At 48.8% G+C, this 24,844-nt stretch overlaps 1 protein-coding gene across 4 annotated transcripts in view; it reads right to left on the bottom strand.

Moving 5' to 3' along the window:
* Nucleotides 1-496: 496 nt before the first annotated feature.
* lhpp (phospholysine phosphohistidine inorganic pyrophosphate phosphatase) overlaps nt 497-24,844 on the bottom strand; it is a 30,226-nt gene continuing 5,878 nt past the window's right edge. The window contains exons 4-8 of one of the 4 annotated variants that reach the window (XM_035406857.1): nt 23,824-23,887; nt 23,340-23,432; nt 20,284-20,375; nt 12,128-12,302; nt 497-1,428 (exon numbers count right to left, since the gene is read on the bottom strand). In XM_035406857.1, coding sequence (XP_035262748.1) covers nt 1,324-1,428; nt 12,128-12,302; nt 20,284-20,375; nt 23,340-23,432; nt 23,824-23,887 — 529 coding nt within the window. In that variant the 3' untranslated portion in view covers nt 497-1,323. Of the gene's footprint in view, nt 1,429-9,065; nt 10,586-12,127; nt 12,303-20,283; nt 20,376-23,339; nt 23,433-23,823; nt 23,888-24,844 lie in introns of those variants that run through there. The other 3 variants (XM_035406858.1, XM_035406859.1, XM_035406860.1) reach the window with 3 other exon arrangements.

The following is a 24,844-nucleotide window of genomic DNA, read 5'->3' as shown; positions in this document are numbered from 1 at the left end:
ACACACACACACACAGAGGTCCATCTGGTCCTCATCTACAGTTCTCCCCAGTAGCGCTGAGAGCCTAGTAAAATCTCAGAAATACAGCTCTCTCCCCCCCCTACACATAGCAGTCTCTTTCAAAGAACTCTCCCACTGACAGTGACCCACACTAACCGAATGCACTTGAAAAAAAGCTATGTATGGCCTTGATTCAATCGTACTCAACTCTGACTTGCAATTTAAGTGTTTTTCTCCCTGTGGAGCGAGGTCATTCTAATGATAGCTTAACAGGCTAAACTTTTAGCAAAAAAAATTATACACATATTGCATTTAATCGTGGGTCAAAGTCAGGACAAATGTTGACAGAATCCTAGCCTACGTCCCGCAGTTAGGGCAGCATTAAGCCAAAGGTTAAAACATGCACGCACATTTAGGCTTCAGTGCTCTCCATCAAACCCATTGAAGAAATCCTTTCAGAACAGACAACGGAAAAAAAACCACACACACCCACGGCTGCACGAAGAAAACAATGAAACAGTTTTGCTACTTTTATTTCTCCAAAGGCGAAATGAGACAGAGGCGCTACATTGTTCGCAGCTGTCGTGAGCGTTTCAAGTTTCTCTGCGCAACGAAGCGGCGAAAGTTGCACAGACGACATTTTGACGCGCCAGGCGCGAAGAACAGAATGTTTCATTATGCCACCGATACACTTTCCTCAAAAGCCCTTGTGCATTCATGACAGTGACACAAAGACATCCCTTAATCTGGTTTGTATGACATTACTGAATCACACAGAACTAGCAGCTATACCTGTATGAACCTTCTCAGTAGTGCTATGTATGGCAGAACTGATACTTGTTCAAACTACAAAAAAATGGGTGTCCCCATGTAATTATCATGCTTTGCACATCAAAGGAATACACATAATCCGGTCAAACCTATCTGTACCTTTTTTTCATCACTAAAATTAAGGCAACATGCACCTTCCAGTTAAGACTGAGTAGATAGGCCCTGCACTGGAAATGACATCCATACGAAGCTCATTACTAAGACTTGATCCTCAGAGAATGACTCAATCAGTGTACGTTATGGCTTGCGCAACCTATTTCTTTGTTAAATTTATGGCTGACATCAACAAAAAATTTTTTTTAACAAGTATTGAGAAAAGTGACTTCCTTAAATTTGCTTTTAAAAATTATGAGCCAAATGGAACAGAGTGAGGGTGGAGACCTCTCCTAAATCCAACTGGCAAGACTGTATGAATTCAGCAGACATTTTGCATTCAATAACTGTGGCTATCGGGTGTTCTCTAAGATGGACGCCCAGGTCTGGTGTCAGTTTTCAGGGCCTCACTGGCCCCTGTACTTCAGGATGATGTCCACCGCCTCGGCCAGGTTGTCCACGTACCCGTCGGCCGTCACTGCAGGGTGCTTCTCGTCGCCGGGCCTGCGGGGGGGGGGGGGAATCAGGGGAGACAAACAGGAAGTGGCTGAACGCACGTCCCTCACGTGGAGTCAAACGTGAACGCTGACGCATGGAAGGGCCCGAAAACACGGTGGCCTACCTCCTCACAGCCAGGGAGGACTCCTTAAATCACACGGAGAGGAAACGGAGCCCAGCGTTTGGTTTCAATTCTCGGGTGTCAGAAAGAAACCTATTTGGGAACACCTGGGTGTGATTGGGTCTGCCCTAGCCCTGTTTGTGTATTCTGCAATCTCTTAAAAGGTACACGGCTGTTTTAGATTTTTGACATGTAAATCTTCTGAGGTATCAGTGCCAAAAAACAGTTTTCTCAGTGTGCCTCTTTTCTGTCTCGTTCGTGGTGGTTCCAGGCTCTGTTTTTGGGACAGTGTTTTTACCTGTGTGGGAGAGATGGTGCAGTTGACCCCTGTGGCAGACTGCTATAGAAACCCCCTGGGGCAGGTGCTTTTAATAGGAACAGAAATCAGCAGAAGAGTTCTCACTGCTCAAGATTCGCTCTTAAAAGGCTAAGCTTAGCCCAGTTTAATAAAAAAAAAAAAAAAAGAAAAAAAAAAACCTGTTACCTTCCACAAGTCTCAAAATAATTAATCAAAGTGTAAAAACACAGTTAGAAGTGATATCTTATCAGGGGTGAGAATTAAGTGCTGGTAGGATATTAACAAGTGTTATGGTTTTCTTGTCCTGATTTTTGGACCTGTATTGATGTACGGTAGCAGATACAGGTGACTGTTTAACTGTTAGGGCCTGGTCGTGAAAATGCTTCACACTGAGCAGAACTGAATAAGGGGCTTGAGTCACAAACCCCTTCCAGTCAAAACTGAGCATTCACAGACCCATCTATCCCTCCTTTGCTCATTAACATGTCTGTCCTGCTGAGCACTGATCCCCCATAATGCATGCACACACACACACGCACACCACACATGCACACACACAAACACACGCATAATGACACACACACACACATACACACACACATGCATGCACAGACAGACAGACATACACATACACACACACACACACACACACATACACACACACATGCATGCACAGACAGACAGACATACACATACACACACATACACACACACACACCAGCACACTTACTCCTCAGGTACCACCAGGCATCAGTCAGCGTTTCAGGACAGGCCCAGATGGCTGTTCCTTTTGTCCGATGGGCGGGGGCGGGGACTCCAGAGCCCCCCCCCCCGAATCGCGCCCTCGCCGCAGCTGCGCCATCTCAAATATTTGCGAGCGAAAGCGAAGAGAAAAGGGGCTCTTTGAGGCGCCGAACGCCGGCGGCGCACTGAGAGCCGGGCGGGGGGGGGGAGCCCGGCCGTGTTTACCCACGTCCGTCAGCTGCTCCGGCCCGCGGCAGCGTTAGCGCCCCGCTAACGAGCGGGGCGTCGCGCCTCCGCCACCGTAACCTCCCCCTCTCCCCCCTCTCCCGGGGTCGGGTCTATTGCTTTACCGAAGCGGCCGAGGGGGTCGGTCTGGCCTCCTATCCGCCGCCTCTTCCACCCCTCCGCTCCCGCTCTCCATCCGAGGCGCCCCCGCTCGTGGTTCGTTTTTTTCGCGGCTTCTCTCCCACGCCGGTGAATAATGCAGAGCGCGACCGGGTCAGTCCGCCCATGCAAAATTAACGGCGGCGCGGGCTTCGTTACCGCCGAGGCTACGCGTTAGCACGCGGAGGTCGCAGCAGCGCCGATACACATGAAACGGACAGGCCGAGACCCCGCTTAGCGCCCCTTAATCTACGGCGATACAGGACGGATAGCGTCATCACGGTAAAGGACAACGCGTTATTCAAACGCGACAGCGCGTGCGTCAGTGTGTATGACTACAGGAATCTGGAATCCTGTTTTTACAGCATTTGTTCATAGGAAGCCTAAAATGAGGTCTCGGGATAATAATAATAATAATAATAATGGGGAAAACACTCTCTAAACTGACTTTGTACAGCCATTTTTATAAATGAGTAAAATGTCTGTCAATGTCTATACCCGTATGTCTAATGTATGTCTGGATAAGGGTGCTTACTTAATGCAGAGGACTACATGGAATTATGGTGTTGTGATATGATGTATGTATGTCTCTTAAACTCCGGCCAGTGATAATGTGCGCTGATGTATCCGCTGTTTCCACTATTTATGTAACAGGCTCATAAATGTCAGAGACGGCCACCAGACTTAATCCCCCATAAACCCGGCCAATGGCGAGATACAGCGCTGTGTCTGAAACGCAGGTTAGGAGGATGTGGGTTTTGATGTATTCCCTGGACAGACCAAGGCCAGGTTAATGGCTGAGCTGTCTTTATAGGAGTGTGTGCTTACACGATGTGCGCTGTTCTGTCTGAGCGATTATGTGCCTGCGTGCTTGCCTGTGCACATGTGTGTGAGAGAGAAATGGAGGGAGGGGGAGAGAGGGCAGGGAGGGAGAGGTGAGGGAAGAGCGAGAGGACAGAGAGAGGTAGAGGGACAGAGAGGGGGGAAAGAGAGAGAGAGAGAGGGAGAGAGAGAGGCTTTTGCAGCCTGTTCTGTGGCAGATGCCCTCCCATTTGTTTTCAGAGGGTGTGATATATGCACTTAATCAGTGAGGTGACAGACAGTGGGGGTGAATGACACTGCGGCCTTCACCTCGCTTATCATCCGCGCTCTCATTTTCTGTTTCACACACACACACACACACACACACAAACACACACACTCACGCACACACACACGTGCACACACAAACACACACACACACACACACGTGCATACGTACAAACACACGGACACACACGCGCGCACGGATACGTACACACAGACACACACACACACGGACACACACACACCTTCCCAAGTCAAGAGCGTGCTCATCCCAGAAAGAAGGAAGTCCCACTGTCAGTGGGCACACATATATCACCCCCTCCTTTACCTTTTCACCTTGCACAAGAGGAATTTGCAGAGTGAGTTATTAACGCATGTACACAGTAACTAACGCCCGATAAGGCCTTCTTCAGGAAGGCCTCCTTTCCCTGCCCCGTCCCCCGTACCCGGGTAACGCAGGCCCAGCGACTCGCTCGCTGCGGCGCGCTGAACTCTCCCTGAAGCGGACGAGCGTGGAAACTTGGAAAGCCCCGCCCCACGCCGTTTCCATTCAAACGCACCCACCCCACCCACCTGTTTGGCTGGACCCTCCAGGGCGGGAGGCAGGGGAGAACCTACTCCCTCGCTCCGCTCCGTTCCTCCCCGAGTTAAAAAAAACACCTCTGTGTGAAATGAAGAGAGAGGGGTTGCCAAAAAGCTGCCTTCTCTAGCATGCGCCAGTGGATCTTGGCAGGAGGCGTGAGACCCACACCAGCAAGTTACCAAACTCTGGTGCACACTGCAGCCAATCCCCATGAAATACCGCAGATACAAATGTGAAATGACTTCTGACTTTGCCTGTTCAATGTCACTGTGACTGCTCAATGTTCAAAGCCATTGTATGAAGGAGGCTTAATTCCTTAATTTAGTCAAATTTTTTATGATTATGCAAAGAAAAAAATCTGCTGAGCAGTACTGGTACCAAACTGCACAACGAGAAAAAGTTCCTGAGGGTAAGTTGCTAGTGCTGGGCTCTGGATGAATATTTTCACCAGTCTTTGGTAATGAATCAAAGTAAATATACAGACATAGCAATTATACTGTGTGTATTCAATGCAGTAACCAGCGGCTGAATCCGTTTAAAAAGAATTAAAAAAGGACGCATTAAAATTAAAAAGTAGTAGTATCGTGCTGAAAACAAATCATCTTTGCATCTTTATGTTGTACATCGTGTTCCCTACCAAGAGCCTTCCCTGCTGTGAACGCCATGAAGAGAGCCAATGATAAGGTCACCCCAGACAGAATGCTACAATCAGATCACCTGGATTATCATGCAGGTTCATTCAATGCACCGGCTGACCTCGCTGTTGTAAACAGATCTGCGCACAGCCTGACGCAAGAAGGCCTTCAATTACGAGCGGGGAAAAAACAAGCCTGTAAAAGCCCAGTATTTATAGAACCTTAGGGCAACCATTCACCGTATCCTTACGTTACAGTGATACTGTAATTACAATAAATTGCTAACTTGTACTTTTCAACAGTCTTGCGCATTTCAGTCCGAACAGGCCACGCCCACGTTCTAGACCATGAGAGTGAATCGCTGAGGTAAAGTGAAAATTCTGTCTGGACTACCCGTACAAACATCACCCGATCTGCTGAATTACTTTGTCTCGGAAGTCCTAAAACCTATTGTGCTCCATTGAATCACTCTCCACTGAATCACTGTCCAGAGCCTGATGACTGATTGTCTGTTAGAAGCAAGAAAACATCAGGGTCTGACCGTCAACTTTAACACATGTAGCAGAGCCCCTTTCTCCTGTCACACGGGATGAGTCGTCCCCCTCCCCCCCCCCCCCCCCTCCCCCTCCCCCTCCCCCTCCCCCTCCCCCTCCCGATCCGGGTCTTCCATGCTGTCCCAGAAAGCCCAGCTGGGCCTCGGGAGCGGGAACAGAATCCGTCCGTCTGTCTGGCGGCTCTTCTGGGGTAAATGAAGCCTTTGTGAGGGTGACTGATGGCGTATCGCGGTCCTCGGGGGAAGGTGCGTGCGGAATCACAGAATCGCCACTTTAGCTGCCGTTCCTGCTCTCCTCATCATCCGCCCCTTCCCTCCCTCCCCGAGGGGAGAGGCCCTCGCCCAAACGAGGAAGCAATAAAGTCAAAAAAGGCCGCCACGAAATAAATAAAACGCTCAAGAAACACAGCAGCTGCGGCGAGACAATGACGGCCATTTTGAAAACCTCAGAGGAACTGGAGCGCTCGTTCCCACAGCCGACCGGCCCTCTCGGCTTGACATGATGTGACTGGGGGTTTCTGAGACGCAGGGCTGGCGTTTTGTGCTGACACTTTAAAAATGTAGCATCCTGCGTGAAGCACCGCGCGGCGCTGCGTCGCGGCCTCGTAACCCCGGGTTGACACAAAATGGACGCCGGGGTGGAAAGAGAGCCAGCCATTTGGATTTCAGAGGAGAAAGGGCGGCGCGGTCGTGACCCTCGTAGATACCGCCGTCAGGAGCGTGAAGCTGGAGGCGCGGAGACAGCGCCGCTATAAATCGCGGCGACCGGCCGGCGTGCCGAGCGGTCACGGGAGGGTCGTTTCCTCACAAGGAACGTCCGGTTCAAGATGGAGGACAGACTCATCCTCACCTGTTCCTGGGGCCTCTTTTAGTAACACGAATCCCATTAAAAAAAGTCACGGGATCACCGTACCACGTAGCGTGTGATGAATCGATTTGAAAACAAATAAAAATTTAAAAAACGCTCCATGAGAAAACGTTCTAGCTGAACACACGTTTCTGACCGAGCGTAGGTGCATTCCTCCGTCACCGAACCACAGGAGGACCAGGAGGAAAAACAACAGAGGCTATAAACAATACTTTTTATTTCTAATTGCTAACGAAACACCAGCAGTAACAAACTTGGTGGAAAGTAGGCAGAGCAGTACATGGATACTGTGTTAGGGTGTAAATCAACTTTACAGCCAAGCAGCTAGAATGGCACAGTAGGGACTAGAGAACCCGAAGGTTTCAGGTTCAAATCTTGGGCACAGCACATCTGTGATGCCCTCAAAACAACTTCACTTCACTACTTTCAGCGCATATCCTGCAATACAAATGGATACCACGCTACACTTTAGAAGTTACCCTGGTCAGCAGCGTATGCTAATGAAATAACCAGGTTAATAATGCTTGCACGCTTCTTCGCTGCTGCACATGACCCAGTGTCATGGGATAATCTCTGTGCACTGTACAGAGATGAAAGCCAGAGACCCACTCTGTACGAGTGAGGAAGGCTTAGAGCTGAACTTTCCTCTCGCAGAATGAAACGAGCTCAGTGTTTCTCAAGCTTTTTTTTTTCCCTCCCTGCATACCCTGTGAAAGCAAGCTGTGTCTCCATATGCCAACCCCCCCACACACCCCCCCGCGGCCCCCCAGCCCAGATTGCTCGAAGGCATCTCTCTTTTCATTACATCTCTTCCACAAATCCAGTCAGAGCGAAGAAAAAAAACTTTATTCATTTATCGTTTATTTATACAGGTGTGCCATTGACATAAATATCAATTTTTCAAGGAAGCCCTGGCCTCACATAAAATCCATACGGCACCACAGAACAGAACACAGACAACCATGAGACAGAAAAAGGATCTTGGAGGTCAATAGCACATCTGTCATGGCAAGACCATATGTCGGCTATCATCGCTGCAGCCAACTCTTAAAATCAATGGGGTGAAATGTATATAGATACGAAAGGCGGCGCAGGCACAACTGAGACGTCAGTCCGTTTTCGCTAGCAATGCTACGGTAAGTGGTCTCACGAAACTAGGTCCCTTCAGGGCCATGTAATTCTTTAACATAGCTGAAGTGGACCGCTGTCATGCGCTAGGTGGCCAGGCACGCACTGCAGCTAATGACCTCACGGTTCAGCGGCCATCTTGTTCAGGGCCTCCGCATGATCCTGCTGATTTTACACATCACATGAGGTGACCTCTCTGAATGTTACAGATGCACTAACCAATGGGACTGAAGTTCTATCGGACAGGCCTTTTTTACTTGCTTCTCTTATAGTGTGTGACCTGCGAAGGCATCCTCATATAGTCAATTTTGTTTACATTTCCACATTTAAAAAATCACATATTTAAACAAACAATGTGAAAATACAGAACAAAAAAAAACATAGTCTGGTTTGCGTTCTTGGCAATGTTGCAGCCATTGTAAATATTAAATATACCCTCCCCCGACACACACACATCTCTGTGGACTTCCTATGCAACACTGGAAAATCATTGGCCCTCTTTTCTTCTCTTTTGCCTCAGACGCTATATATAGCTCGTCTGCATTGAGGAAATGACCTGTCTTGCCAACAACAGATCAGTCCTTCCATGCTCCAGAACTTCCTCCAGTACACCCCTCTGCAACTGGGGAGAGAGCGCCTCTCGTTTTTCACCAGCTTGCTGTTACCCACCGCCCCTGGGAACTGCACCTACAGTGTTGTTTTGTTTAGAATTACCAGAGTGCTGCTTGACTTCATTTTGAGCATGTGTATGTATGTGTGTGTGTATAGGTGTGTGTGTGTGTATACATGTGTGTGTTGAGTGTGTGTGCATGTGTGTTGAGTGTGTGTGCATGTGTGTGTGTGTGTGAATGTGTGTGTGTGTATACATGTGTGTGTTGAGTGTGTGTGTATGTGTGTGTGTGTGTGTGTGTGTGTACATGTATATGTGTGTGTGTGTGTGTGTATACGTGTGTGTGTTGAGTGTGTGTGCATGTGTGTGTGTGTGTATGTGTGTGTATGTGTGTGTGTGTCTGTGTGTGCATGAGTGTGTGTGTGTGTGTGTGTGTGTATAGGAGTGTGTGTGTGAGTCCGCGTGTCTGTGTATACATGTGTGTGTTGAGTGTGTGTGTATGTGTGTGTGTGTGTGTGTGTGTGTACATGTATATGTGTGTGTGTGTGTGTGTATACGTGTGTGTGTTGAGTGTGTGTGCATGTGTGTGTGTATGTGTATGTGTGTCTGTGTGTGCATGAGTGTGTGTGTGTGTGTGTGTGTATAGGAGTGTGTGTGCGAGTCCGCGTGTCTGTGTGTGCATGAGTGTGTGCGTGTGTTTGCTTCTGATACAGACCATGTGGCCAGGGGGGGAGGCAGTCAGAGAAAAGGCCCTATTGTGAGCCGGGCTAATGCTTGTGTCTGCGCCTCTGTTTAAAAACCTGGCCCCTGCTTTCGGGAAAGAGGCTGGAGCCTGGCTCTGGGCTTTACGCATGTGTGTTTAAGGGTAAGAGGGACGTTACAGCCTGCCATCTGCGAACCAGGGCAAGTCACACACCCACACACACACACGCACACACACAGCTCCCTGGAGTGGAAAAGTACCATACCAGGGGCTTGGGTAAGGCAGGATAAAGCCGGCTCATTGTCACACTGTAAGGCTCTTTGTCCTCCCCGGCTAAAAGGACGCGTAAATAATTAACGTTATAAAGTTGATAAAGAGCAGCCTGCTTTCGGAGAAGGCCCTGTCGGGGCTCTGGGTACCCTGGGGTGGTGAGAGGTGCCAGTGTTCTGCCAAAAACGGAGCGGGCACACCTGCAAGAGCTCTGCACACCAGCAGGGCCTCGTCTACACCTTCTACAGATGTGCCTCCTCTGCTCCACAAACGACAGCAGCCTAACAGGTGCCAAAGTGGGTCAGTGAAAATAACAAAAGGAGCGTTCGGACGAATGTTCTAGAAAATGCCTCGTAAATAAAGGCTTGAAACTAGTGGTGCATTGAGCACGGCAATTCAACCCTTACAAATTCAGTTTGGCAGGTTTATTTTAGCGATCGTTGAACTCGCCAAACGATGCGAAGAAAAGCAAATACTTCTTGAATTTGATTGTTAGTCGAAGGGCAAAAGTCGATTGAATCCCAGCCAGGGTCGTCAGCTGACCTACCAAGTTAAACAAAGGTAAATTTAAAAACCAAAAAATAAAACCAAATGATTAGATATGGTTTTCATTTTTTAAAGCAGAGTCCTTTTTTTCCATGTGTCTTAGATAAAATGACACCACTGTAAACGCATATTTCTGACGGTCTCACAGATACAGGTCACAGTGTGATTCTTGGCCTTCTAAAGGGCTGACAACTGAGGTTTTGTTTTTTTAATATCAAAACGAAATGGCCCGAGTCATCTTTGGAAGGATGTCATCATTGTTCTCTCAGTCAGTGACTCACTTCACGGAACATTCCAGCGGAGAGCAGGCAGAGGTGAGAGACAGGCCTGGGCTTCCATCTGCCATTCTGCGACGGCTGTTCGGGAATGTCCGTGGCCTGTTTACCCGGGAATCCTTCCCGTGTCTTTAAAGCGGGAAGATCCAATCCCGTCGCGGCGGGCGACGCTAACCCAGCATGCCCGGAGCGAGCGCCACAATGCGCCGGGGCCGGGGGGGTCGATTCCTGACCTGATTAAATTGATTTTCGGGGGCAGGGACTGTCAATGCCAATTCCGCGAGACCGAAATAGGCCTTTTGGCAGCTGGATAAATCGATCTGACCGCGTAGCCAAAATGCCTACTCCCGCTCGACCCCCTGGGGTTCGCGACAATGGCGGCGGCAATGGGGAAACACAAAAGAGCATTGTTGTCAATTTTAATATGGATGTCGCATGCACCTCCATCCACCACCCTCTGTCAATGTCAGTTTAGTCTAGGAACAGGGCAAAAGTTAATGCGTGCATGATTTTCATTGTCTAAAGCAGTGATTCAGAAAAATTCGGCCAAAAACCCCCCCATGTAGCTGAGAATCCCTATCTCAGTAAAATGGTTTACCCCTTTTATATAACACTCACAACAGGCTGCTGTGCCACTACACTACATTTGTGTATGGAAGCATGTATAAATCACATATTATAGATCAATACTACCATACTACTAGTTGTTTAAAATGTAATATTGCATTACCGAGAATGTATAAACACTGGGAAAAGTGTCTTAAGTGTCAGTCTTGCAATGAGACTTCTTTCTCTGAAGTGGAAAATATTAACTTGTTTTCAGTTACTGTTTGCTTGACATTTTCTCACCCTATTGAGAAATGAGTCAAACTGTCTCATCTCACTGACGACATTTTGTCTTATTTAGCAAAAAAGCAATAGAAATACTTGCTGAGATTGGCACATTTTTGTGAACCAGACAAAGTAACAAATATGGGAACATAAACAGTGATATTAAAAGGGAAAGCTTTGTTCCCATTTTGCTTATGACACCATGTGCATAAGCCACCTATTAAATTTACTTTATCACACATTTTATTTTACGTGATATTTATATAAACAATACAGTATAAAAGTGTGACTTCCTAAGTGTGATGCCTTCAGGAGCTTCTCCTAATCAAATTCACACAAACATGCTGCAGGAAACAAGAGCAGTGTAACACCAACTGGAGGAACTAAACTGAGCGTTTCCTCGTCTATCCGTCATCAGGGGACTTAGTGAGGAGGGGCACAGAACAATGGTAAGACTGCATTACGCAAGTCGCAGGTCCCACGATGGTGCATGTTTAGTGCATGTGTCCTGTCTGCTCCAGTCTGGGGGGGGGGGGGGGTGAGACGGGATGGCATGAGCCCAAAATATACCCCCCCCCCCCCCCTTGGCAGACTGCCTGCCAAGCTACGCGAGCCACACATCCACCGCCACCTCCTCCTACGCAATCGCACCAGCATGTTTACGTTATCTGTCTGTTCGCCGCGGCCCAGACAAAAGATGACCTTACCGTACATTGTTCCCCGCTCTTATTTTTGGTCCTTTTGGATTTCGCGAGGGGGTGGGGGGTCGGGGGCGGGGAAGGGGTGTGCGGCGGCGGAGGAAAGCGAGCGGTTCCTGTCCCGGTTCAAAGGGAACCTGTTTTGAACAACACGCGCCGGGCCCTGGTCCACGCGCCATAGCGCTCGTGTGACTTTTAGGACTCATGACCCGCCCCACTGCCCGGTTACACGTCGACTCTCCTCGACAGCCCCCGTACCTTCCTCTTGTGACAAACAAAGCCGAGTTATCCAAGCCAGTTTTTTTTTTGTTAGCGTGAGACGTGACACGTTCCTGAATGCGCTCATTTCCTTCTCATTACGTCCAGTCCTACCTTGAACCCCCTGAACCCGGGCTCTGGGACAGGCCGGGGGGCCGCGGCACGTCTTCGACCTCGCCAGCAGAAACGCTCCTTTCGCCCGCGGCGGCAGAAGAGGGCGGGACCCAGTTCAGCTCGCCAGGACGACGCAGCCCTCAGGACGAGTGAGTTACGAGCGTTTGCTCGCCGTCTGCTTGTTAAAAAAAAAAGAAGAAAGAACATCTCCCCGACAGAACAGCAGGCGTTACAAAAAATCCAGTTCCACAACTGTCTGCTCCCAGGCGCTCGGGGTATAGTCTCCACAGGCACAAGTTTCATAATTGTCTGGAGATGACGGGGACAACAAAAAAAAGCCCACACTTAAAATGAGGTTTCCTCCTGAACAAAGGGAGAGGCCTGAAAACCCGAGTTCACCACAATAGCGAGGCCAAACGACAGCGACTGCAGTTAGCCTGGAACGCTAGCCGGACGTGAAACCCGGTACGCACAGTACGGCTCGCGAAGGGCTCCGGTCGCCACGGCGTCCCGCGGAATGTCGCCGCTCGGCGTTCCGTGAATCAGACGCGCGGATCTGCAGATCCACACCCCCGGCGGCGGGACGCGGGAAACGGGTCGGAGGAATAACGCGGCCTGAAATGCGAAATGGTGCGCCTGGCGGTTTGAAGGGGAAAAAAAAAGAAAAGAAAACGGCGTCGTTTCATCGCAGGTCTGTGCGCGGAACTGTGGGGAGAGGGGTTTTCCCCCCGTCTTTCCTCATCTTTCCCGTGATGAAAGGGGTTTAACGGCCTAAGACATCTGAGTGCTGCCAAAATACACGTTAAGTGCGGGGAGGCGGCGGGTGGGGTGGGGTGGGGGGCAGAGGGGGGGGAAGAGGACCGCTGCGCCCCAATCTCGTCCCGGCGGCGGGGTATGTTTACCTTCATGGCCTTTGAGATTTCTTTCCCTAATGACTTTCTTCCTTTCTAGCGCGCATTAGCGATAATCGCCGCGGTTAGCTCGACTCTGCCGCTCCAGCGGGCACGACGGCGCAGGAAATCCCCGTTAGCCGCGGCCGCGCCGCGAACAGGGCGCCGCCACCGGGCTGATCGCGGGGCTCTCATCATCCCTTCGCCTCATCGTTTCCCCAAAAGCTTTTCGCTTCTTTATTTTGTACGGTACAGGACTGCAGTGACGCACGGCCCAGTGCTTCTTACACGACAGTGAAACTTAATTCCATTGCTGCGCATTAATGGAACGTTCCAGCAACTTTCCTGATGGACAGGAAACCGGTATGTTACTCAGTGCCTAGTGGAGGGCTTGGGGTTGGTAACACTTTACCTTGTATTCCAGAGCAGATGACCCTGGGCAGTGTTACTGTGCGCTAGCAAAGGTGCTAACATTTGCTTTGCTTTGTAGCGTGGCAGACTTCACCAATCACTTCACAGCAAACGACACAGCACCTCGCAGCGTCACGGTACAGCGACAGTCACGCGAATGTTAACCTGACGCCGCAGTGTGAGTGCGACAAACTCGCATGACCCCTCCGGGGCGGTCAGAGGGCGGCTCAGAGGAGGGACGGCAATCTGGTCGCGGGATCGGCTGGCCGGTGACCCCGCGACTGGGGCGTTTCGATCGCCGCTTCCTGGGGAGTCCCCGGGCAGGCCGGCCTTGTGTTTGTCTCGCCGCGATGTTCCGCACAGAAGCGTTTACGCTGGAACGTTCCAGAATCCAAGTGTGACAGCTTCTGCCATTACCGATGGCTGCTGGGAGAACACGAGGGGAGAGCAGAATGGTAAACACTCTGGAGAAGCCCGGCGCTGGTTTGGCAGTGCTCTAGCGTACGGGGGGGAGACCGATTCCTCTCGCTGACACTGGCCAGCGCCGAGCCCGCTCTGACGACCCGGAGCGCGAGACTGTCAGCCTCAGCACAAACAGTCCCAGCGCCCGCGTTTCCCCAGAGTCTCTACGGTTACTGTTTAAAGCACAGCGTACGAGAGAACAATAACAAGAACAGCCTGCTGAGCTGGTCCGCTGTCTTCTGAGGCCTGGGCCCGTATTTATGAAACACCTCAGAGCAGGAGAGCCTCATGCATGTCAGCAGCCCAGGAGTGACAGATTCTATTTCATTTGGGGGGGGGGGGGGTATTCCATTTTTTTTGGTGGGTAATTTTTCTTCAGGATTCAGGGTCTATACACTGTAGCGTAAGCATATTCTGCATGGGACTGGGGGGTGGAGTCAGATGGGCACCATTCCTGAAACACTCTCTTGGTGAGAAATAAGAGCAATAAAACAGAACTAGCCTTCCGCAGAGAATGGGAGCTGGTGAGTGCAGTTAACATGGAGATCGAACTGGACACATACTCAAAGACACTTACAGTACAGCTGCCCCATAAAGAAGAAGAAATTACCTAACAATATCACTTAAATGTGGTTCTAATTGGAGCTAGGATTTCAAGCTTCAAGCTTTGAGAACAGAAGCCAACAAGTGCTTAATAATAAATTCTGGGGAGTGTGTCTCGTCGGACGCATTAAGCACACGGCAAGTCACCGAACCTCACACAGATAATTTGTAAACGTCTGGAACGTCCTACTAAAACCTTTCCCTCGAATTCACCTTCTCATAAATCTCCCAGAGGATGCCTTTTTACAGGACTTATATAAGGCAGGAAACCCAACACGCGCGATCCTGCGAAGATATAATCGACAGAGTGAGCACAAATGACACGCTGATGCGTACACCAGTCACACGCGCTGGAAACCCGGTTATTAGATCGCATTTGAAATTGCAGCTTGCAGTCGAAGCTCGCTCGGAAAAAACCTCGGCACAGCCGGTTCCCCCACGCGCGCTAACGACACCGGCGCTCAGAAGCACCTCGGCGTTCTTGCACCGCCGCGCGGCTCCGGGGGAAAAACCTGTTCCGCATTACGGAGTTCCCAAGCGCGGCTATTTCGGGCCCGTTCATTCATTTCGGCATGGGAAAAGGCAGGCACAATCAGCCGCTCGCCGCACGCAGACCCCCCCCCCCCCCCCCCCGAAACGCAATCTGAGGGGGCAATCAGCGGAGTCCGCGGGCAGCCACCGCGGCTAGGCCTCCCCTGTAATGATGGTAATCTCTGCGTGTCACATAAACACATAAGCGAGCGCACCCGGGCAATGCACAGCACGGTATATCAATCAGCATAATCCGCGGCTGGTATGCGCCAGATGACCTGTAGATACGGAGAGGACCGACATGACTAAAGTCTGAACGTGTCACGTTAAGAGTTTTTCCCTCAAGCAGAAACTAACTTTTTTTCTTAAAAGTTTCTTTTAAGTGCTAAGCTGAGCACATATGGCAATATTTAGTGAAAATTAAGCTCTTTGCATTAGGGATTTTAGGTAAACTACCGTGTAATAAATCAATAAGCTTGGTTTTTTTCTCTGCCATTAAGTTCTGCACGCACACAAAGCTTTTAAACTTTCAAATCATGGCCACGGTATTACATGTTCCACACTATTCAAATGACATGAAAAACACAGACATTAGGAGTAATACAAGTAATAAAAAAGCAAAAGAGGAGATTTCCAAGAGAAAACTCAACAGTGAATTGTACTGCAGATGAATAATGTTCATGGCAACAAAAAAAAAACATTTCCATAGATAGCCATGTGAACAAGTCACTTGTATTTATACGATGTGCTCCCAGCCCCCGAGCGAACAGGAAGCAGTCAGCGTCCGCACCAGGGCTGCACCTCTCACTTCACACAACAGCGCAACGGCAACAGCAACAGCAGCGAGAAACGAGTTCTGCGAAAACAAACTCGGAAGAACAGAGGGCTCGCATCCCGACCGCAACTGAAGTACATATCAAGCCGGCGAATCTCCGAGCGGCTATTTTAGCTCACTCGCGTGATGCCGCCGTTTGAAGCCGCGGCCGACGGGGGGGGGGGGGGGGGGGGGGGGTTTGAGGTAGGGGGGGGCCCCCGTGAGACGCGTGGGGCCTGCGCAACATCTGCTCCGCTTGGAAGCAGCTGCGTTTCCAAAAAAATGAAATAAATAAATAAATAAATAAATAAATAAATAGCCCGCGTGCTTTACCGCCGCGCCGGCGGGCTCCAGCCGAGGCCGGGTCTGAAGAGTTAAACAGTGTTAAATCTCCCCGGGTCTCGCGTGTTTATGGGCCCAGCGAGCGGAACCGCAAACAATTAACAGTGTTTGGGCAAACGCTTAGGGGTCCACCAAAAGGGCTGCAGTCAAACGCGCTTCTGCTGAATTACTCAGCGGGAACGAGGGAGCGGAGCAGCAGCGAATGAGAGGGGCTGGTGCTGAGGCCAGACCAGCGGGGGTGCGTGAGCGCACGCACACACACACACACACACATACATATGTACACACACACACACGCACACACACACACACATACATATGTACACACACACACACACACACATACATACATATGTACACACACACACACGCATACATACACATACACACACACACGCACACACACACACGCACACCCAAAACACACGTTTTTAAATCATTAAGCACCAAAGTATGTAACACAAAACTGCTCTGCTGAACATCTACGTGACATTCGGGAAAATCAAAGCCTTTCTTCAGTGTTCCTCCCTGAAGGAGACTGAACAGGAAGTTAAATCGGAATGAACATAAAACGACTTTTCCACGACACCAGAGACACACAAATTAAAGGAGTTAAGCACTGGGGCTGATAGTTCTCATGAAATAAAAACTGTACAGATTTCAAACCAAAACACAGCCATAAAAAGAGTATATGCACACGTTCATTCATGCCTTCTTAGACACACAGCCCTGACGGAATCAGTGCAGCCTGCATCCGCATGAGCGTGTCTATACGCGTGAGCGAGCATGTGTGTGTGCAATGTACGTGTGTGTGTGCAGTGCGGCCAAAGACGGGCGTTCACTGCCCATGTCCCCATCAAAGCAAGCCCAGCCAAATCTGACGTAACCCAAAGATGGCGGCCATTCCACATAGCGCTGTTCCCTCACTTGGACAAACCACCAAACGCTCATAAATTAAATATACCAACGCTGTTACAATTGAAGAAAACAATCCAAAATATATCTGTTAACACGTGACACTGCAGTATACTGCCCTGTTCACCGGTTCAGGAGAGCCCGATGAGAGAAGCAATTACATAACTTTTCTCAAATTTCCTTTCCCCCCATTTCTGCAGCTGTGTGTTTAATGAGGTGGTTCAGGTTAAGGTACTTCCTCATGGGTACCATAGCAGTGCCTCACAAAGGACTGAGAGCAGTAACTCCCCGGTTAGCACATACTGCGTTTCCTTTTTAGCATTAGCTCATTACCATGTGAAACGCACTGTTGTAGGTAGCCTGGGCTGAACGTGTTAGCCAAATGACTAACTTGTAAATGTAAATGACAGCCTGTGATGCAACAGCCATAAAGCTTCTGGCAGCTCCGCCAGGTGAGAAACAGCCCCGAGCAAAGACCAGCATCACGCATCACAATGGAACCCGACAAACACCAGAGAGAACTAAACAGGGACCTGCGCCAGGAACGCACACACACACATGCACACACACGCACGCACATTCACATACACACATACGCACCCACCCACGCACGCACACACACACATACACACCCAACCACGCACACCCATACATACACATGCACACACGCGCGCACACACACACACATACACACACCAGTTAATACACAACCTCCGCAAGCATGCATACACGCACAACAAAAACATACATGTGAATATACACACACACACACACATACCCCCACACACACACACACACACACACACACAGGCACACAAACAAGCTCTATCAGATGTAGGCCAAGTGTCCCACGGAGTAATGCGAATTGCAGCTGGGTGGCATTCAAAGTGATTGCTGAGCACTTGGTGTTCACATGATTGTGATTTATACCGGGAGGCAGCGGAACAAGCGGCTCGGGGGTCAAACTCACAATCTGTCGGCACAGCGCGGCCCACAATGCCGCACCTGCAGATATCCCCACCACGTCGCCCGGCCATCTCTCATTTATAATTTCTCGCTGTTGCACAACTCCTTTCTGTGGCTCCGTAGAACACAGAGTCCTGCCAACAGCCGCAGTGTACAGACTGCTGACATCCAGTACCCTTTATGCTCTCTCCACCTTACTGACAGCTTCTCTCTCTCTGTCTCTCTCACACACACACACAAATACATACACACACACACACACGCTCGTGTGCAAACATGCTCATTATATCGGTCCTTAAACGAGCGGCCATATGTTTCTGTAATCAGCTTCACGCTAAACTGGGGCCAATTCATCTCAATTAGACTGGGAAAGCTGAGGCCTCATATTATTCTAGGTGTATAACTACCTAGGATTACGGGCATGGGTAATAGGTCTGGATAATAATAAGTAATAATAATAAAAAAGAAAACAAAAAAGTTGTGAGCAGTGCAGCTGACATTCACGAAGGAAACCGTTTTTTCCATAATTGCAGGAGACTGCATTACGCTATCCGTTTCACAGGAAAACACACTTTTGACTTGACGCAGCTGGCATTTTTACATATTATTCAGATTGCGGGATGTTTCACAGAAGCAATTTAGGTGCACCACCTTGCTCATGGGTGTGACAGCAGCACCCCACCCACAGACCCAACCTGATCCAAGAGCAGTCCTGAATACTGTATCGCCTTGCTGCCCGAGCAAGTTCCCACTGGTGCCTTCACCTCCAAACTGACGGTATGGCGGGGGTGTCCATTCTTATCTGAGGAGTGCTGGTGTGGGTGCCGGCTTCTGTCCTAGCCCAGCACTATGATACCCACGGGCCCTGCCTATTTTCAACTTCTCTACCAATCATAGTCTTCAATCAAAACCTTTATAAGCTTTACAATCAGGAATTTTACTGCAGGGCTTGAACAAAATCCCACGCCCATACTAGATGCAGGCCTCTTGGATAAGACTGCAAGGGTGCTGCAGAGTGTTATGTGGCAAGGTGGACTCTCTCCATTTTGTATTTCTACTCAGGGCAGCAGTGCAGTGTTGGGCACAGGGAACTGGAGCCCAGAGGTTCCAGGTTCAAATGCCAGATGGGGCACTGCCAAGGCATCCTTTTAGCAGTTTGTCAGGTCAGTGGTGATCTCAATGCGATTGCTGGTACACAAACATTTCATTTTTTAACCATATCATTTCCTAGTTTATTACTCCAGTTAGTGGCTCTAGTTCTTTCTTTGACCACATCTGGTTTACTATAAAATGCATAAAAGAGTACAACTTTTTAAATGCAAAATAGAAAAGAAATGGTCCCGTAGAAAATGGAATGCCTGAAAACTTTACTTTCTCAGAACCAGGAAAAGCTCTGCTAGTGGTAATGCTGGAGTTGCAGCACACTCTAGTGGCAAAACCATTAATGTTCAGGTCACATGACAGGGTCTAAGATTGACTTTAAATCAAGAACATCAAACTGAATTCCCCTGGTGGACTCAGCACTCACAAGCGCTTATACTGCACTATTAATGCTAAAGTAAAATGAGGGGTATCTCATTTACCACAGTGAAATCTTCTTTGGTACTGGCAACCCCGGGTTCTGACTGGAGCAGAGCTATATATTGAATTAATCAGTGCTCCTGAGTGAATGCATTGACTTATAATCAAAGAGATATTTACCAGTCCTGAACCATTGCAGAGCACTGCATAAAACACTATTTATTTGGTTATATTTAGTACAATATGAAAATTTTGGGGCCAATATAAATAACCAATATTTGAGTGGAGATATTGGCTGATACCAATGCTGATACCTCCCTGCTTTACATTATTACACAAATGCAAACTGCAACCAACTTTCCACATTCATTGAAAAAGTGGATGAGCATGGACACTTACTCACAAAGGAAAAATATAACAGGTTTTAAATAAAATATTTCAACTTGCTTAGTAAATTAATAAAAAACATATTAAATGATAAATAAAATAGGCATAGACGACTGTGGTTAGACTCCTTTTTGAGCTTAACATCTTCACTTAAGTTACACCATCAGCAGATAACATCCCAATATAAAGAGAATTATAAGAGCAAATTATGTGTTCATAATCACAAACAGGCAGACATTGAGTTGAGTGGCTGGAGTAGTAGAGTATTAATTAGAGAAAAGCACAGAGACACAAACACACACACAGGCACTGACCTGTACTTCCCCGTCCTCACTTGAAGCCCTCTCATCCCGCAGTTCTGGGCCCCGCCCACATCATTGATCAGATCGTCTCCGATCATCAGCGCCTGCGAGCGGGGCGAGAGACGGTCGAGTGGACCGTCAAACAGAGCTGAAGCATGGCGACCGCTGTGGTCGTGCAATGAGAAACGTCCCTGCTTTAACACAAGTCAGCATCACCCATCCTCCCAATACTCCAGCTACCGTGGTGGAGAACAGCGCAGTTTAGGCAGCCGATACAGGTAAGTCACAGCTTGCGGGCGCCAATCAGAGACAGCCCCATGAATGAGTTAGAGCAATACCTGCTGACTGAGGCCCACCTTCGCTGACTTACACAACAGCTTATGATGCGACACTGCGACTCAGACACACAGCTGCCATTTAATCCAGTCAGTTTAATTCCAGGCTGTAAACTGCACTATGGACTAAGTGGCTAAACTGTAAAAACCAGAGTCACTTTTAAGTGACTCATCTGCATATACAGTAGATTCAGTAGTTAATTAAATCTACCAGGTATGCAAATCGGGGAGTTAATTCCCTGGGGAAATTAGTTTCTTGTTTCAATTGGATGACAAGATATTGAGAACAGATATGAGTGAAAAACTATTGTCCAAAAATATTCTCTATAGGAAGGGAAATGTTTCATTTTTTATTTTTTTGCATTATCGTATAGCACTACCCCATGAATTTAGGCCGTGACCGTTAGCCAATTGAGAGCCAGTGTTCGGTCAGGCCTATGCAGCGGAGAGGGAAGAAAATTGTTTTACAGGTAAGCTGGCAGGTCGCGTGCACAAAACGTCATAAATCTCTCTCCCCCAACTCACAGTGGAATTTAAGACCGGTTCAAGTACGCATTTCGAACCACTCACATAAAGCCCTAAATGTTTTAGTGCCAATATGTGTGACACGATAACCCTCTTCACCTTGGTGGAAATAATCCCCAGCAACGTCCTATGGCAGGCAGAGAAATATGGGACTATTACAGCATGCGATAGAGAGAATGACTGAGAGAGAAAGAGAGATAGTAAGAGAGAGAGAGACTGAGAAAGACAGAGAGAAAGAGAGACAGTAAGAGAGAGAGACTGAAAGAGACAGAGAGAGAAAGAGAGAGGTAAACTGAGAGACAGAGAGAGAGAGAGAGACAGAGAAAGAGACTGAGAGACTGAGAGAGAGTAAGAAAGAGAGAGACTGAGAGCGACAGAGAGAAAGACACAGAGAGAAAGAGAGAGAGATAAAAGAGTAAGAGAGTGTAAGAGAGAGCGAGAGAGAGAGACAGAGAGAGAGAGATATGAAAGAGTAAGAGTGTAAGAGAGAGCGAGAGAGAGAGAGAGAGAGAGAGAGAGAGCGATAGAGATGAAAGCGTAAGAGTGAGTGTGAGTGATGGAGAGAGAGAAGCCGCCCCTCCCCTCTGTAAAAGAAGTTGACCTTTGGGGATGTTCTGTGCAGCGGTGAGGATGAAGCGCCGGGGCGGGGGCCGTGTGTTCTGATTTGGCCAGACAGGCGAGCGGGGGCCCCGGGGCGCCGGGCTGCACATGGGTAGTGATGCCTGCAGAAGCCATCTTGCAGCCGAGGCATATGGAGGCGGCGGCGGGTCCCCGGGGACCGCCCTGATTTACTATCAGTGAAGGGCACTAATCACTGAAGGAGGGGCAATTATTCCCCAATCACTTCCCATTCAGGGGCGGGGTGAGGGGGGCGGTGGGGGGGGGGCTGTTTGGAAGATGAAGGTCAGGGGTTGACTTATCCACGGGAATAAGAATGTTAGCCAAATTGCTATCCCCCCCCACCCTAAAATAAAACAGCTCGAGGAGAGCAGAGACAGGGTTTGAATCTGCACTGACCACAGGCGTCAGAGAAGAGAAATATGAATTCATCGTAGTTTATCATAAAACTACTTCTGATAGGTGAAAGACACAAACAATCTTTCATTCAAAAATAAAATACAAAAAATACATGTCTCTGGAAGATTAAGTCTTCAAGTATTTAAAAAATAAATTAATAAAAAACTTGCGAAGCCCCCACCCCAAACTCCCATGGCAATTCCATAACCATAATCCCCATTACAAATCTGTACACCTGACGTTAAACCCCATCATAAACCTGCAACCCTAACCCCCATCACAAATACGTACACCTAGCCCTAATCCCTATCCCAAATCTGCGAACCTTGACCCTAGCCCCCCCATCTCAAATCGGTAACCCTGACCCTGACCCCAAAATCCATAACCGTAACCCGAACGCTAATCCTCGCACACGGGACTGCGACCAGAACGACGGCGGTTGTCGGGGGTCACCCTCGGCCGGGTCTGGGGAGGGCTCCTCCGGCAGCCGAGCGTGACGTCGGTGATCCGCCATTCGGGGGACCCGCCGAGGAATGGAGGCTGGAATGGAACGCGACGCGCGCGGGGGGCCCCTGGGAGTGGCCCCCTGCCCTGTGCTCGTAGCGGGGCTCTTGTTCAATGGAAGGGGGCAATTAGGGGGGGGGGGGGACGAGAGCCGCTGGGGGGGACGGGGGGACGGCTGATGAGGGCTTTATTGATTAGCGCTGGCTCGTCGCTCCGACGCCTGCTAAAGCGATTACGCCAGCGTCACCGGCGCTGCCTCCGCTCAGGGCCTCGGCGTGGAACGCTGCGGAAAACACTCCAGCGGCGGGATGACTGCAATTACCCCCACTTACATCAGTCGAATGCCTGCGCAGCATTTTAACATGCGACGCCAAACAGCACATTTCAATGTGAACACACATCGCTGCACCACACCGTGCATCCATAAAATCACACATGGAAGTGCTGTTAACAGACACGCATGAAAAGTGCACGTAGTATGACTATCAGTAAGTGTAATTATCAATATGTAAACAGTAGGCACAAAGAGTACATTTATTAAATATATTCGGACCTGTTTTCTGAGGTTTTCCAGAGTCAGGAAGAAGATCGATGTGTGAATGAACGGTGTACATGAGTCTTTAAGACCACATGCTGTCGTGTTTTCTCAGTGATACTCCTGCTCTGGTGTAATTCTGCAGACCTCACCTCCTGCGGCTGGATGCCCATGTCCGTCAGAACGCTCTGGAAAAACATTGGGGCTGGCTTCCCCACTACCTCCGCCTCCACGTCACAGGCATACTGAAAAACACACATACACACACGCACACACACGTATACAGTCAAACACATTAACACAAGTACATAGATAAAACAAAACATATACACAAATACACACATATAAAACATAAATACACGGCATGCAGTATATACATAAACACACACAAACACACAAACAAACAAGTGCGCACACACACAGACACACACAAGCATACATAAACACACATAAACAAGTAGAGGTCAAGTAGCTGCCAGACTCAATTCCGTGCTATGCATGTGCATTTGCGTATTCATGTTCCCAGGCTGGGCAGAAGCACACTAAAGAAATCTAAACAAAAGATCCCAAAAGGGCCTAATCCTGGCTGCAGCCCCAGTCCAGTGAAGCTGAAGCTGAAGAAGGGTCAGAATGTACCTCCAGGGCCTTCATGTACACCCCAACGTCCAGCTTCAGTCCATCCGTCTCTTTGTAGTAGCGCCTGTAGAAATGAGCCAAACGAAGACAGTCAGGCCCAGCAGGAGCTACAGTAAGGGGGCACAGAACCAGTAGCTGCCCTTAAGCACAATCAAATAAGATGCTTGAGGGCAACAACTCACTAACTTGCTGTGTAAGCCCTTATTTGTACAGACATTCCCAATAGATCACTGATAGATGACCGGGTCAGTATTCAAATTGAATTCCTCATGCATTATCGCTGCAATCAGATTAATTTTCCTGTCTGAAAGAGAGGGAATACTGATTTCTCTACAGTGAGTCTTTCTACAACAGGAAGAACTGAAATTTCACATCATATAAAAACTGATCAATTATTTATCGGCTTAATGAAAACAAATGTACCGCCATTTTTACAGATTTTTGAATCGCCAATTTTGCCTGTGCCAATAGCTACAACCCCCTCTGTAAACACATGAGAAGGCAGACAAGTAGGTGCTCTCCTCGAAAAACGCACAATGTCAAACCCGCTAATTCTATTCACCCTTCTGTCCACCAGTGAAGCTCGCACTGGAGCTCACACAGACATTGAGCTGGAGAAGGACACCTCACGGGCTGCTTCTGTAGTCAGGCAGAAGCTAGGCTACTGCAGTATACTGACACACGGATGTCCTACCAACTGAAACCCCCGGCCTCCCAGGTGCCGTTACAGCCACTTAAGCTCCATCCTACGGGGCTGCCGGCCACAGTAAGCACCGGCATAGTCAATACCTGATACCAGACCGTAGGCCCATCCACAGTCAAATAACAGTGCCATAACAGTATGACTTACCCTGCAACCTGATTTATTTGATCTGGGGAATCATTTAATATTTGAATATTAATTTATTTTGAAGTCCAGCCACCTAATCACTCTTAAGGTCTCTTCAAGACGGAATTCTGAAGAGAAAAATCTGTGAATTTTACAGTTCCTCTGAACTGAAGAAGCGGGAGATAAGCAAAC

The sequence above is a fragment of the Anguilla anguilla genome, chromosome 2 (genome assembly GCF_013347855.1).
Source record: "Anguilla anguilla isolate fAngAng1 chromosome 2, fAngAng1.pri, whole genome shotgun sequence".
NCBI lineage: Eukaryota > Metazoa > Chordata > Actinopteri > Anguilliformes > Anguillidae > Anguilla > Anguilla anguilla.
The sequence above is the reverse complement of the archived record's forward strand: the minus strand, read 5'-3'. Positions and strand labels throughout refer to the sequence as shown.